Source organism: Myodes glareolus, chromosome 11, assembly GCF_982192425.1.
Source record: "Myodes glareolus chromosome 11, mMyoGla1.1, whole genome shotgun sequence".
NCBI lineage: Eukaryota > Metazoa > Chordata > Mammalia > Rodentia > Cricetidae > Myodes > Myodes glareolus.
Genome location: NC_142036.1, coordinates 84,525,321 through 84,542,299, shown reverse-complemented (window position 1 = coordinate 84,542,299; position 16,979 = coordinate 84,525,321). Strand labels below are relative to the sequence as shown.

General features: G+C 36.1%; 1 protein-coding gene across 6 annotated transcripts in view; it reads left to right on the top strand.

The window, feature by feature from the left end:
- Positions 1-16,979, top strand: part of Agmo (alkylglycerol monooxygenase) — a 273,840-nt gene that overhangs the window by 127,713 nt on the left and 129,148 nt on the right. For 5 of the 6 annotated variants that reach the window (XR_015004483.2, XM_087911830.1, XM_048415673.3 and 2 more), the window contains exons 7-12: positions 2,310-2,375; positions 2,469-2,548; positions 5,540-5,674; positions 6,526-6,642; positions 16,045-16,127; positions 16,615-16,720. Coding sequence is in view for 5 of the 6 variants with exons in the window: in XM_087911830.1 (XP_087767956.1) it covers positions 2,310-2,375; positions 2,469-2,548; positions 5,540-5,674; positions 6,526-6,642; positions 16,045-16,127; positions 16,615-16,720 (587 nt within the window). In the remaining variant the exon portion in view is untranslated. The remainder of the gene's footprint in view (positions 1-2,309; positions 2,376-2,468; positions 2,549-5,539; positions 5,675-6,525; positions 6,643-16,044; positions 16,128-16,614; positions 16,721-16,979) is intronic. The other variant, XM_087911831.1, reaches the window with a different exon arrangement.

Sequence of the window (16,979 nt, the reverse complement as noted above, 5' to 3'; positions counted from 1 at the left end):
TTGTCTCTCTCCCTGGCCTGGACCACAACAACAGCACAGGGGAGGTTGTGTCTAGTGCTTCCAAACTCAGCCATCTCCTGTCCCCGGGGAGCAGTTAGCGAGGGAGTGTAAGATTCTTGTGGATTCCGGCACATAAACAGAAAAATCTGGAAGGGGAGTCCACACTGAAAAATAAACAGCTTCATTTCTTCTTCTTTACCTCTCCTTCACCATTCTCCAGACCGCAGGCAGACCTAGTCAGCATTAGCGTGTCCTGTACTTGGGACCAAGATTGTGGTGAAAGCTGTCCGGGCACTGTAGGGCGCTTAGCAGAGGCTCTAACTGACGCCTGCTTTGATGTACCCTCCTCTTATTGTGATGTCCTTCACATCTTCAATCCCTTTAGGGGCAAAGCACTCTCACATTTGGTGGAGAACCAGTTAGATCAAATGTAAACTCTCTGTCCTGTTCTCACATGTGCATACACAAAAAGTGTTCACGAATGGAGATACACGGTTCATTATATTAAAACTTCTTTCCTTTGGATTTAGTAACATTTATATTATTATGCCTATCTAAGTTTCAAAACATGTAAAGTAAAAATCGTTGCCAGTTCCTTGCATTAAGTTTAAATCGTAATTTGTATGTTTTGGAGCTGAAAAATTAACATATTACTCAAAGTTGTAATTCCAAGAGTAATTTCATTTTTAATTATGCCTTTTATTGTTAAAATAGTGTAATATTGTTCTAATTTTCTTTCTGAAACATCAGCAGAGAGCAAGATTAAAAATAGCATCAAAAACAAAATAAAAGCAAACACATACACTTCCTTTAAAAAACTTTATTTTTATTGTTATAATTGTGTGTATGGGGGTATTTTGTCTGCATGTACACCTGTATACCACATGCATATAGTCTCCTTGGAAAACAGGAGAGGGTGTCAGATGCCTGGGAACTGCATTTGTAGATGGCTGTGAGCCACTGTGGGTTCTGGGGACTGAACCTCTGTCCTCAGTAAGAACAGCCAGTGCTTTTAACAGCTACACCATTGCTCAAACCCCAGATACATCTATTTCTAGCTCACCCCTTTTACTTTCTTCCAAATAATGTGAATTTCAATGATTCATTAGTTTTATAAAATCAGCTATGTGATTATATCTAGACATTTAACTAAAACATTGGAAAAATGTGCATAAATTAATAAAACCTTTATCTCTTTAATACATTTAACTAGAAAATAGTAAAAATGAGACTATTAATAGAATCTAAGATTGTTTATTAATTTTTGATATGGCAATTACAACATTCACCCTTCCCTTTCTCCCTCCAAACCCTTCCACATTCTTCTCCCCATTCCTCTTCAGATTTACAATCTCCTTTTTTGCTAACTACTATTGCTTCTATATATTTTTGATATATACTATACAATATATACTGTAAGCTTGAGGAAGAGACCTGGTTGAGGAAGATACCTGGTCAGCTGTCCTCATCAACTTAGACCATGAAACCCAATATGGAAAAGTTTAACAGAACCGCCATATATGGGCTGCCCATGCATGCTTCAGCATTGCCAGGACATAAAATTCAAATTTTCATATTATAAAATTTGATATTATAAAATAATTCAGCCTGTGCTGAATTATTGGGCCAAGGTCACCTGACAGGTCACATCTGAGACTGTGACAATTTCATTGAGAGCAATTAGATCTTTTATCAGAAATGGAATACAATTGCAATGGCCAGGACCAATAGAGTTGTAGTTGCCAGGATACAGGAAGTTTGCAAGCTATACCTGGTAGACAAGATGGATGTCTAAGACTAAGTGGCCTGTCAAGATTCCATGCTTGCTTGACTACTAAGAAATCACACAGAGAAACTCAAAGCAGCCTGCCTGCCTCACTGCATAAGTGGGTGTTTTGGTTTCTCAGGAAGTGGAAGGCACATTGGGCCCCAGGAGTCGTGGACTCTAACCTAAGAAATCTATGTCACGTGTCTGTCAAGGCAGCTAGGCCAGGGCAACTATGTGGTTCTCTGAAATATGTGATGTATATGTATGCACATTTTTAAATACAACTTGCTCACTCTGGAATATGCTACTTGTGTGCTTCAATGTAGACTATTTGGCACTGGAAGACTAATCGTTGTCTTCCCTAGGTACTCTCCCTTCTCCCCAATTGCTTCTGGCTATTTGTTTCAAGTTGGAAGAAGAAATATTTAGAGTCACTTCGTTGCTCGAATTGTTCTTGCATGCTTTAAAAACAAGAGAAAAAATGTTTCAAAAGCTCAATTCCATGTACTTAAAAAATTATTCTTACTATTTTGTCTCACAGGCAGAAATCGTTACTGCATAGACAAGAACTATGCTGGCACTCTTATTATTTGGGATAAATTGTTTGGTAAGTAAGATGTGCAACTCCCAAAGGAGTTAAATTAGCTGCCTTGGGAGTCATAAAAAAATCAATAATCATATTGTAATGTTTATCTTCCAGGGACATTTGAAGCTGAGAATGAACAGGTTATATATGGTCTAACACATCCCATTGATACATTTGAGCCATTCAAAGTTCAGGTAATTCATTCAGCGTTTTTCTTCCTGAATGCATATAATTTCACACATTTTATGTTTAAAAGGAAAACAGTTATTGTAGGTGGAAGCACATTACATTGCCGTGAAAAAATATTTTACATATAAAAGAATTTGAAATAGCTTTACCAGTTAAGTGATACGAGTCAGATAAGCAAAATCCATTAAAACTCATTATAAGAGTTTTCAAATAAGTCTTCTACCTCAAATGCAAAAAGAGCGGATCTTTAAAAAACATGTTTTTTTCTTTCTCAGAATAGACCTCAAATATATTCATGTATTCAGGAACAGTGGTGCAACATGTAATTAAGGCTGATCCTACAGTAAGAAAAATATTTGCTTCAAGTTTTCAGCCTCTGGTTAGAAATTCAGCATGAGGCCTTTACCCTTCTCGTCTTAGAGCTGAGTGTCAAGGGGTATTATCCATCAGTGAGGTCCACGTGTTACCTCTCCTGCTAAGACTTGGTGGAGCAGGCCAATTTTCCCTCAGACATGTGGTATTGCTTGTTCACTGGCCTTAGTGGCTGGCACTAGAGAAATGAAGAATGTCTGCCGAGTTCCAATGTGTCAACATCAGGTGACCACAAAGGCTCCTGGGGTTAAGGAATCACAAATGAGGAAAAGATAAGAATGCTCTAAAAGCTGTGGCTGTCAGTCAGTGACAGGCCTGTACACGAACGAGGCTGCTTGGCACGTCCTGGAAGTAACAAAATCAAAGGCTCCCGTTGGGCTTGCTTTGCAAACCTACTTAAGTTTTCAGAGAACACTGAGACAAAGGAATTATCTACAGCTTTTAAATAATTCCAGATTCAATCGCCAGCTACAAATTTGCCCTAGGAATCCAAGACTCAGGTTCACTTATTTCATTTCCTTCTACTTACTTGACTGTGGCTCACACACCAGTTAGGTCCGAATGCCAGCCTTTCTGTAGTGAAAGTCACTGCTGTATATCCACAACTGAAAAGAAAATTGCTGATGTGCGTATACATATGTAAACATACGGATGTACAGACACATATTTTCTACTACATGGCACTTCTATTTCCATCTCTACCCCAGACTGTACTCACAACAGGATGTGTCTTTCAGGAGACACATGATAAATATGTTCAACCGATTTAAAAAATACACATGAAAGACCCACTCCCTTAACTTCAGGTAGATTTTTTCTCCTTAACATGAATAGAGAAAGAGACATGTAAAAGCCCACCTCAATATCTAGGATGGAGCTTTACAAGACTGATGCCAATGTGATTCCTGAGACCATCTTTGTAAAGGGCAGATGCTATCCAGCAGCACTGTGGACGATGCCGGAGAGGTTATAGGGGATGTCAGTATTACCATTGGTTACTTAACACCTTTGGAAGCGAGGCTTTGGGAATGTACACTTTTTGAGAATGGGAGGGTGGTGCATGAGAAAAGACTAGTGAATGAATATTCTAAGCACTACACACACAGTAGTTGAACGGATAGGAATTGCTACATGCCAAAGTGGACAATGACAGGCATTTTTGAGCCACAGCACATTTAAGTCAAGAATTAAGCCTCCAGGTAACTACATTTAAAAGCGTTTTCTTCAGCATGATAGTTGTCATGTGTGGCTCAAAGGTTTACTCTCCTATGTGCTCATTTTAGTCAGAAAGATTAAGTCAGCAACTTACGATAATTAAGAGTTTGTAACATACAAAAAACATAACAAATACAAAAACATACAAAAAACAAACAAATACAAATTTTTAGCATACAAATCACTGAAATCAGATTTTCAGTGATTTCCCTTTGAATACAGCTAAATTGCTTACCTAGGATTTTATTACCCACAAAGGGACTTAGAATCTTCCCCACTAAACACAGCGATACACTTGCTTTTTTAGGTGTAGACCACTCTTTTCTCTTTTGAAAGACCCAAAAGTTTCCTGGGGATTGGAAACCAAGTAAATTGGGGAAATGTCATTAAATTACTATGATATATCGCTCATGCTTAGTATCCAGGATTGCAGAAATAAAATTGAAGTAATTTGCAAAATAACCAAATGATTTAGCATTTTAATGTGTGTTGGAAGTTCTAAACACACTAATTTTCTGTATTACTAGTGTTGAAAATCCCCAGGCTAACCCTCCATCTAACATTTACCTTGTCTTCAGAAACGTTCCCATTAAGCCCTATAATAACTCAGGCTGATTCTTGGAATATTTCAAGTAATTATAAAATCCATTTTTCTAAACTTAGCAATTTAAATTCATCCAGGGACTGACTGCTAAAATACCAGCATGATCACAAATTCTGAGAGCAAAAGCTTTTCTTTCCATTAATGCATTTCTATACTTGAAAAAAAAAAACCCTCACATTTAGAGTCTGGAGTTGATGCTCAAATCCTATGAATATGTTTAGTCCTATGGTGCATTATGGGCACTTGTGTGAAATTTCCTTATAGTTAAAATTTATTGAGCACTTACATGTGAGCATGTTTTTTAACTTCTGTGAATGTCAAATGAATGTTATTTAAAGAATGCATATTCCTGCTGTAGCACTCATTGTAAAAGTCTCCTGCAGTCACACAACCCCATTTCTGGGACTAAATATGAGTTACTTGATACTTAGAACACTACAAGCTGAAATGCCTGTGAATATCTTTTGTTAATACCATATTAGTAACACAATAAATCATTGCTTTAAAAATATCTGGATAAGCAGTCTTATGATGCCTCTAGTTAACCGCAATATCCACCTAGTAAGATGTCAGAAAGGAATCAATAGACAAGGACATTGCCTTCACAGAAGCTAGCTGATTTTATTTGATGTACCTCATAACTTATTTACTCTATTTTTATGATTTTGTAATTAATTATACACTTTTCATTTTAAAATTGCAATTTAACTTAAGATTTTTACAAAACACCAAAGATATATAGAATGTATAGAATTAATGAAAACAAATAATGTGATTACATATCAATATATACATTTTTCCCTAGTTTCACCATTTACTCTATATATGGAATACATTCTGGGCCACACCTGGATTCTTTCATAAGGTGTCTGTCCTATTTAAAGGACCAGGCTGGGGTCCAGGTAAACCAAGACTTGGCCTGAGTGAAGAAATTCCAGAGGTAAGTAATGTTCACGACAGAGGAAAAGATGATTTCTATTCAATTGTTCGTCATCTATTTTATGATTATTTATCAAATGAAGGTCACAAATACAAGTACAGACACAAGAGGAAGAGTTGATTGTCATTTGCAAGATGGCATTTTAGGTAAAAAAAATCATGTGATATCATAAAGAACAATTTTATCTGAATAATATTTTATTGTTTTTAAATAAATTACTCACATATATTTTACATTCTTAATTAGTTGTCGTTAGTCAGCTTGATAGAAGTAAAAAATACTTTTATTATTTCTCCATTAAATTGCCCAGAAAAGAGGGTTTTACTTTTCTGTCTTCAACAGAATAGTCAAAGTAAGTGTTTTTAAATTATATCAGTGCCTACATCTGCTTTATCTAAATACAAGCACAGTATGGTACTTCTGGAAATCTAAGTAGTTTAAGAAAGTTGTTTCAATAGATTACTACTTGATGTTGAATCATAGTTATCTATGCTGCCTAGAATCATTTGACTTCATTTTCTTGGCATGTTGCTGGACATATTTTCAGACATGAGAGATTCTAGTGTATACCTCTTGGCTATTGCAATCCTGAATATATGTGAAGAAACTGTAATATTTCCATTTAAGGAAGACTAAATCATAGATAGAATGCAAAATATTATGCATCAAAAAAACCAAGTCTTTTAATCTTCAGACAATTTTCTAGTCAAGGAAATGAATGTCTGAGACCTTCTGGAGCAAAGACGGAAAACAGCATTTTTTGGGACGCATTCTTTCCTAAAGTGTGAATTCTTGCAAGAGAGATGAGCCATGACACAAAGTAAAGAAAAGCGTCCTTCTGGTTTACCTAGGTTACAGGACAGGAGGTCCCCTTGTCATCAGCAGCATCCCTGCAATTAAAAATGTACACCGTCCTGCAGTTTGCGGTGATGCTGTCATTTTACGAAGAGACCTTTGCAAACACGGAGGTAGGTACTTTAAATATAGTATGTGAAAAATATTCATCAAGTTTTTAATTAAAATACGTTCTTCCTTAGTGACTATGCTCTATTTTTCTTCGTAATTGCTTTCATTTTGGATGAATACCATACATTTTAAAAAGGAAAATTAATTTCCGCAAGACTATTATATGTAAACAAATTAATTGTATTGCAGTGCTGCTATATGAAATGTAAATTAAATGTTTTTACACCAGTTTAAATGGCAAATTTGTGACTTGTCCGATATTTTTGTAATTGAAATAAAAGACTTCAAAAATCAGAATTAAACATATTTAAGACAGCATATTTTCTATCAGTTTCAAGATACCTATTATGTTTAGGCAATTGCTGGATAAACTGAGTTTAGAGAATTTCCACTGCAAGGTTTCCAGCTTTTATATTTTTCTTTCAAAGATATACATAATGCCCAACTTGTGGTAGCTTAAACATAAGTGCACTAAGAGGCATGGATAGTTCAGGAATGGGCATACTTTTGGTTATAAGCATTATCTATACTGACTGTGTTCTAGAGACAACAAAAGTAACAAAACGCATATAAAAATGGACTGCAAACTGCACAAATGATAAAATACGTATTTTAACCAATTTTCTTTTTCTCAATTGATACGTTTGTAATATATTCTTCATAAAAGTGTAGGAGTCCAAAAATGGTAGATAAAAATAATAAAGTAACTAATGAAAGAGTAGATAGAATACAACATATAATCACAAGACAAAAGTATCACAGAATTTGTTCTTTTACAAAGAAAATGAGAATTTCGGGAAATAATCTCAGAGTTGGCAATGTTGAGGTTGTTACAGTTACTCTGGACAAATAATGGCTGTGCCTTAAAGCAATGATTCTACTCCTTGCAATGTGGTAGGTGTGCATATATCTGATATTAAGATGTATAGACCATCTACAATTTGTGAATTAATTGCACAAAAATATCTCCTGGTCTGCACAAAAGAAATAACAAAATATGCAGACTGTCTAAGAAGCTGAGCATGTGGAGGAAATGAGAGTGAGGGAATTCATAAGTGAGTGTAGCTCACTCAGGGATGTGGCGGCTGCAGTTGCTTGTGTTGAGACAAGGCTGGAGATTGGCCCCAGTCGGATAGCAGAGCTGGGTAAAGAAACTGACTCCAAAATAAAATGTAAAACATTTTTTAAGAAGATAGAAGCAAACATTAGTAAAGAAAAATTATTCAAAGGAATATTGGGACTCCTGCAGTTAGCTTTGTGGAGATAGAAAACAAAATATTTATTAGAATTTTTTCTTTTTTTTCTTTTGCTTTATTTTTGAGGTTGTAATGTGATTACAACATTTCTGTCTTCCTCTTCTTTCCTTCAAGAATTCCCATAAAACCTTATCCACTATATTTCAAATTCAAGGCTTCTTTTTTGCATTAATTATTTTAGGATACATGTATGTGTGTATGCATATATGTATATATGCATGTGTGTATGTATATATACACATTCCTAAATATATTCTGTTGACAACATTTAAAGTTACTTGTATGTATACTTTCAGTGTTGATCATTTTTGAGAATTTTAACTACCTAGTGTTCACACGGGACTGAAGGAAAGTTTGTACTAGCAATGTTCTAGATAAACTTCAGATAAAAATAGATTTTAAACTGATTTCTGATCAGAGTTCAGGGACCTAACAAAAAATATTTAAGTTGTTCCTCAAGCTAATACATAAATTTAAGTCTGGATATGACATTCCAATAATTAAAAACTGACAACTACAAAACTAATCACAAAATCATCCTAGAAAGATAATAAAAAAAGAACAAAACATGAACTATAACTGCAGAACCAATTGTCAGGGTATTCATAATTAATATAATCAAAATACTAAATAAAATTAATATTTGTATAAACAGATTAAATTTAAGAGATTGAGATTTTAATATATATATCATGTATTGCATCCCAAACACAGTTTCCCCTTCCTCTATTCTTCCTGCTCTCTCAGATCCACTTCTCCATTTTTTTTTTCAGAAAAGGGTTCACCTCCCAGGGATAACAAGTTACAATAAAATCAGACACAAATTCTCATATCAAGGCCTCATGAGGCAACCAAGTAGGAGGAAAAGGGTCTTAAGGCAGACAAAAAGGCAAAGATAGACTCTGCTCCCACTGTTATGAATCCCAAAGGACACCAAGGTATGCAACCATAACATATATGCAGAGAGGCTAGCACAGACACATACAAGGCTCTGCTACCACCCTTTCAGTTTCTGTGAGTCCCTACGAACTCCACTTGAAGCTAAGATAACTTAAACACTTCTGAAAACCACAAAAGTAGGTGGAATGAATAAATAATGTGTGCTGTGAAGTAGTTTTACTGATTATTATTAGATTTAGATATGTCATTATCTAAATCTGATGTGATTAAATAGTTGTATGACGATAGAATATTTCACTAAAACAATTCTATAGATTCTACATAATTTAATATTGAGCTGTGACTATATAACTCCATTTGAAATAGGGTCTTGAATGTGCTGAGCAGAATCCACTGGTTGTATGACAGGGATTCTGTCCAGGGGAGTTTACTGACTCACACAATTACACCTTTGGAATTGTTGTCCTCTCAGTGCTCCATCCACCAAGAGCCTCACTTTCTTCAGCCCTTCTCTTCATGCTCAGTCTCCTTCATGAGCCAGCATGGCTGCTGGTCACTCTAGCTTTAAATACTGACATACAAAAACTTCCTGTGTGACTATACAAAACTGAGTCAAACATTCATTTGTATACCCCAAAATTAGCCAGTGGAACCATGCCAGGAATTTTTATTCAATGTGTTTTATGAATGGGAACCCAGGTGGGTCAACTGTAAGAGCCTCATGTTTTGAAAGAGAAAACCAGGAGACATGGAAGAAATATGGTGGTAAAAATTTGTAGAACAAGGAAAATAGACTTGATGAGGCAAATCAGTATCTGCTTGACATACATACATACACACACATAAAAACATGTTTTTGTAATAGGATATACGTACACATCATATATGTTATGTGTGTGTGTGTGTGTGTGTGTGTCCAATTTAGTCATGAATGCATGGTTTGCACTTGTATTTTAACAGTATTCTTTTTTAGCTATTAAAATGCACTGTGATCTAGTTCACCTGCAGAATTCAGGCAGGTTGTTGCCAGAGGCAACAAACTAAACTTTCACAGATAATCTTACTGACATCATTTTATAATTTGTGGAACATATTCAGAGTTTCTTGTCAACAAACTTCATGTTTCATTCTGCAGGTGTCATTCCCCTGCCTGTACTAAATCCATAACTAGTACTGGGTCAAGTTTAGCCCTTGAATTTCTTTAGTAATACTTGTGAAATCAGTTCTTAACCTTACAGGGTCTTCATTATAGGATGATATTACTAATAAATACTGGAAATACAAATAGAGGCTACTTTAGCATGTTCTCTAAACCATAATGGGAGGAACCATCTATTTTTTTCTGTGTGATGATGGAAAAGTTGTGTGACCCTTTGAAACTCAGAGAATATGTATGCATGTATATCACCTGTAATACTGTATAATTATTGAGATTATAAAAACAAAATTAAAAAACCTAATTTGGAAACTGGAAATAATAGATACTCAATAAACATTATTATTAAATTTTGACATGTGGAAGAATAAGTTGCCCTTGGAACATCCTCTCTCTCTTTACTAACCCAGACCCAGTTTTCAGGGTCTGCCCTAGTGCTACAACAAAACACCAGCTGCAGCCTCCCTCACTGCTATGCAAGCTTCCAGTGGATCCCACAAACCATCCTATACTGCCATTCCCTTCCTGCCTCATTGCTGTCTCCAAGTCCCCACCTGGGTCAGTACCCCTGCCCCAACAGGTCACACTTGCCAGAAGACCAGGTAGGCGGACCTTGGACCTTCCCCACTCTCTGTTACTCAAGACCCAATTCTCAGGTTCACCCCTAGCACAGCATCGAAATACCTTGGTAAGCTTATCCTTGCCCCTGTCCATACTTCCTGTGGATCCTTCAGACCATCTCCCCCCGACCTACCCTTCACCCAGCCTCCAACACCAGCAAGAATTCTGCCAGGAACACACCAACTAAGCAGGCCATTTAAACAGAAAACACTCAGTCGACATATTCTCTGAAAATCTAGAGAGAAAACATAAACACAACTCTCACACAACTAGGACAAACACAAAAATTATCACCTAGACCTATAATCACTCCAGAACCAGATGTCTAAAGGCCAAAATAGGAATCAACTAGACTGGGTTCATAGGGGCTCACAGAGGCTTAAGTGACAATGAAAATCATGGAGCCTGTCTGGGTCTGTGCTAGGTTCTCTACATAGATGTTATGGTTGTGTAGTTTGGAATTCTTCTAGAACCCCATCAGTGGGAGTGGGGGTTGTCTCTGAGTCCTTTGAATGCACTTGGGACTCTTTATTTGCTACTGGGTTGCCTCATTCAGCCTTGATGTGAGAGTTTGTGCTTAGTCTTATTATAACCTTTTATTCCATGTTCATCTGATATTCTTGGGAGGCCTGATCTTTTCTGAAGGGAAAAGGAGGTGGCATGGATATGGGATACAGGGGAGATGGTTGGAGAGGACTGGATGGAATGGAGAGAGGGGAAACTACAGGTGGTATTAGAATCTGAGAGAACAGAACAAACACAGTAATAACAAGAGAGTATATCACTATCATAGTTCAGCTATCCTACCGCAACAGATCTTCAATATTCCAAAATAGTTGGAGCATAATAAAAAGACATTAAAACCAACTATATAAAGATAAAACATATCCTTAAGGAGGAAATGAGGAAATAAATTCAGGAAAACATAAACAAATAATTGGAGTAATGAAAATGCTTTAAAGAAAGCAAGGAAAACTCAACCAAACAATTCAAGGAAACAAATAAAACTTATTTTTAAATAGCTTATTTAATAGAAAATAGAAAAAGAAGTAATAAATAGAACACTAACTCAATGAATCTGGAAGGGAAAAATTTAAGAATGTGAACAAAGACTATAAAGGCAAGCTTCCCCAACAGAATATAAAGATAGAAGAGAGAATCTCAGGCATTGGAGATACATACAATAGAAGAAATGGATATATCCTTCAAGGAAAAATTTAAATCTACAAAGTTCCTGACACAAAACATCCAGCAAGTCTGGGACTTTATAAAAACACCAAATGTGTGAATAATAAGAATGATGAATGGGAAGAATCCTAGTACAAAGGACTAGAAAATATCTTCTACAAAAATCAAAGAAAAGTTTTCTAACCAAAGGTAAGAGATGCCCATAGAGATACAAAAAGCATACAGAGCACTCAGTAGACTGGAATAGAAAAGAAAGTCCCTTAGCATAATAATCAAAACAGTAAAATTACAGAATGAGGAAAGAATATGAAAAGCTGAAAAAGAAAAAGATCAAGCAATATATAAAGATAGACATATTAGAATTACACGTGACTTCCCAACGGAGACTCTGAAAGTCAGAAGTACTAGAATGGATATGTTGTAGACTCTAAGGAACCACAGATGCCAGCCCAGATTATTATACCCAGCAATACTTTCAATCACCAAAAATGGAAAAATTAAGATATTACATGATAAATTTAAATTTAAACTATGTCTATCTATAAATCCAGCCCTACAGAAGGTTGGAGAGGAAAAGCCCAATCCAAGGAGGTGAATTGCACTCACTGAAATACAAGTACTTGTACTAGTGTTTTTGGAACCTATTCTCTTTTGACAGATACCTTCCACAGCCTAGATATAGTAGGGAGGGCCTTGGACCTTCCCCAAAGCAATATGCCTTACCCTTTCTGAGGAATGGATGCAGGGTGGGTGGGAAGAAAGGTGGAGAGAATGGGAGGATGGGAGGAAGTGGAAATTGGGATTGGTATGTAGAATGAAAAAAGATAGTTTTCTTTTTTTAAAAAAAGTTAATTAATTAATTAAAAAAGAGAGATGGGAAAGGTTACTACATACCCATCAAAGGAAAAGTTCTCCAAGAGGACATTTCAGTTCTTAATGTTTAATGTTCAAATATAAGGGCATAAATATTTCTAAAGGAAATACCACTACAGGTTAAATCACACATTGACCCTCACACGATGATAGTGGGAGAACTTAATATCTCTCTTTTACCAATAGAAAGGTCACAAAAAATACCAAACAGAGACATGCTGGAGCTAACTGACTTTATAAACAAAAGGAACTTAACAAATATTTTCAGAATATTCCACTCAAACAGAGAAGAATATAACTTCTTCTCAACACCACTCTGAACTTTCTCCAAACAACAGAGAGCTTACAAACTCATGTAAGCTGAACAATGCTCTACTGACTGAAAAATGGAGCAAGACAAAGAAAAACTTCTGAGAATACAATGATAATGAATGCACAACTGATGTGGAATTCCCCTCTATATGCTGTGATTACCATTAATGAATAAAGGAACTGCTTTGGGTCTATAACAGAGCTATAAGTGAATAGAGCTAAGCAGGGAAAATTAAACGGAGTGCTGGGAGAAAGGAGGAGGAGTCAGAGAGAAGCCAAGTAGCCCTATCGGACACAGATGCCAGAACTGCAGCCGGTAAGCCACAGTCACTTGGCGATACACAGATTAACAGAAATGGGTTAAATTAATATGTAAGAGTTAGCCAATAAGAAATTAGAGCTAATGGACCAAGCAGTGTTTTAAATAATATAGCTTCAGTGTGATTATTTCGGGACTAAGCGGCCAGGAACAAACACGTGGCCTCTTCCTACACACAACATTCCCAAACTTAGAAAAAAAAAATGAAAGAAGTGCTAAGAGAATAGTTCATAGCAATAAATGTAGTGTATACATTAAAAAATGGAGAAAACTAATATTATCAACATCTGAAATTTACAGAAAAAAAGAAGGAAACTCACCCAGGAAGAGTAAACGGAAAGAAATTACCAAATTTAGGGTTAAAATCAATAAAATACAAAAAGAACAATAAAAGTTCAATGAAACAAAGATTTGATTCCTTGAGAAAAGCAACAAATACAAAAACCCTAGTCCAAACTAACTATAAAGCAAAAAGAAAATATCCAAATTAATAAACACGGAATGAAAAGGGATCATAACAACAGGCACCCAGGGAATTCAGAGAATCATAAGGACATATTTTAAAAATCTGTACTCTACCAAAATGAAAAATCTAAGAGTAATGGCTAGTTTCCTCCATAGGTACTCTTTACCAACTAAAATAAAAATCAGATAAACAGTTTAAATTATCCTACAACCTTTAAGGAAATAAAAGCAATCATTAAAACTCTTCCAAAAGCAACAAAAGCCCAGGGCTAGAAAGATTTATCATAGAGTTCTACCAGAATTTCAAGGAAGAATTAATGGCAATACTCCTCAAATTATTCAACAAAATAGAAACAGAAGGAACATTGCCCAATTCATATTTTAAGGCCACAGATACCTTTAAAACCAAACCATGTAAAGACTCAGAGACCCAAAGAAAGGTAATCACAGCCAATTTTCTTTATGTACATAGAGGTAAAAATATTCAATAAAATACTTACAAACCCAATCAAATGATCATGTAGGTTTTATCCAACAGATGCAGAGATAATTTAACATATGGAAATCAGTCAATGTAATCCACAAGATAAATAAACTGAAAGAATAAAACCACATGATCATCTCATTGGATGCCAAAAAAGTCTTTGGCAAAGCAGTATACCTTCATAATAAAAGTCACAGAGAGATTAGGGATATGAGGAATATACCTATACACAAAAAAGGCACTTCACAGCAAGGTTGTTATTACTGGTTTCTCACGAATTCATTTGTCATTTGTGTGTAGGAGGGCCACTGATTTTGTTGTTTTTGAACTTGTATCCAGTCACTCTGGCTACAGGCTTCTCATAGGCCCAGACTTAAAACCACACATTCATAGCTAAGATATCTAAGTTTTCATAAAGAAGCCAGAAATCTACATTAGAAAAAAGACATCATCTTCAGCAAATGGTGCTGGTTTAACAATATGTCTGCATGTAAATAGAGCCATATTTATCACCCTGTCCAAAACTCAAATCTAATGGATCTAATAAATATGTCAGTATAAAACCAGAGATATGAAACCTGATGGAAGAGAAAGTAGAGAACAGCCTTGAACACGCTGGCTCAGGGGACAGCTTTCTAAACAGAGCACCGATACTGTAGACATGAAGGCTGCCAAATAATGGAGCAGGGGATCTGGGGGAGAGGAGAGGTATGAGGGATTGGGGGAGGGGAGGGAGCAGAGGCTGGCTTGTATGAGAGAAAAATCTATCTTCAAGGAAAAAGAGAAAGAAAGAGAGAGAGAGAGAGAGAGAGAGAGAGAGAGAGAGAGAGAGAGAGAAATTGGACCTATTACCTAAATTTATGAGTTATATTCTTGAAAATATTGGTTTTAGTATAATAAATCAAAATTTAACTTCTGAAATGTTTATATGAATATGTGGATTTCATGAAGCATGAAAATGTGTGTATATGTATAGTTCCTCTTACATTTTCATTTCTATCTGTCTTAGTTTGGTTTCTATTTCTTTGACAAATACTATGACCTAAAGCAATGTTGGGGAGGAAAGGTTTTATTTGGCTTATGTATACTCTGTGCCATGGTCTCACAGTGGATTGAAGGAAACCAAGGCAGGAACTGAAACAGGGGCTCTGAAGGAGTACTGCTTGTTGGCTTCTGCCCCATGTTTTGCTCACCCTACCATTTTACACAACTCAGGAACCCATGCCCAAGAGTTGCTGCACCTCCACTGGGCTGCCTTCTCTCACATCAGTAATTAATCAAGAACATATTCCCCACAGACTTGACTACTGCACAACCTTATGGAGGCATTTTCTCAGATTAGGTTTTCTCTTCTTGATGACTCTAGCTTTTATAAAAGAATAAAAAAATAAAATTAAAATCACTAACCAGCACAGCTCCGATGAGCACATTTTCCTTTGTTTATTTCCTTGTATAAAAAAAATTTGGCTTTCAATCCAGAATGCGTTTTTCATGCTGAAAATATATACTAGAATGTAAGATTTATTTCTCAGATGTGAATCACTTACCCTTGTTTGATGCTTCATCTAATTTCAAAAGTCAAAGTTTTACAGGAGACAAGAGAAAATAACAGTTTAAGCAAAAGCTCATGATGAAATTATCTATTTCCTTCTGAAGTGTCTGATAAGGTGGTGTCAGTAGACAAAGCAATTATTCCTCTGTATCCACACTTTGTGCAGACAGTGACAATGGTAGGCAGGAAAGTGCACGGTGTTTCCATGTGGGTGTGAGATCCTAATGTCCCTCCCCGACCCTCCCCAGGATCTGCTGAACTCTGTGTTTCTTTGACAGGCACTGTCCCAAGTCACTCTGCTTCTAAGGGCCTCCTTCATTCTCCTGACCTTGACATCCATTGGATTCCTTTTGGATCAAAGGCAAGACATGAATTTCTTTTGTTATTTTTTTCTTTTATTCAGAAGAGGGATTTTTCATGATAATATAAAATATCCATATAATATGGAGCATCATAGTTTGGTTTTATGGAACCTTAGTGCCGAATGCCATTGTTTTCAATGGGTCTGCTGCGTCAGCTTTCCTGAAGCCATCAAAAGACACTGGGCTACGAGGAGGGCCTCACAGGCCTTACATTCTTCATTGCTGGTTGTTGAACACTTTATTGTTTCACTATAGCTCATCACTGCTTTAACAATAAGTTGACAAAACAGGTTTTTCTTAAAAAACACACCTTGTTGCTTAGTTAAGGCTGTGTTCAAAGCACTTCAGGGACCACACCACTCAAGTATGTCAAAATACATTGCCTGTCCTGAACATCTAAAGTAAATGTTATTGCTATGCTAATTTGACATAAGCACGAGGACACTGTATGCACAACTAATCGATATTAATGACTTGCTCTTTCAGACCCACGGCAGCTATTCTGGAAACTCTTCGCTGCCTGGTGTTCCTAACTCTGTTCAGATTTGGTCACCTAAAGCCTCTTTTTCCATCCTTGTCATTTGTATTCGAGGTAAGACATTTGGTGTAGGTAGCCGAACTGTTTAATCCTCTCTTTCAGTGATGTTTTCTCTCGATTGAATCCGTGACCAGTATTTGTAGTAAGTTTTTCTTTGTTCTGTGTAATATATCTTGAATTAGGATTCATAAAACTTTCAGTTAGTTAATGTTGATGAGTCGTTGAGTTTTTAATCCCAAAATTTTAGTTGATATCATTAAATCACAGAGATTGGGGGAAATGCATTGTGAAGCAATTTGAAGAAAACCAGGGT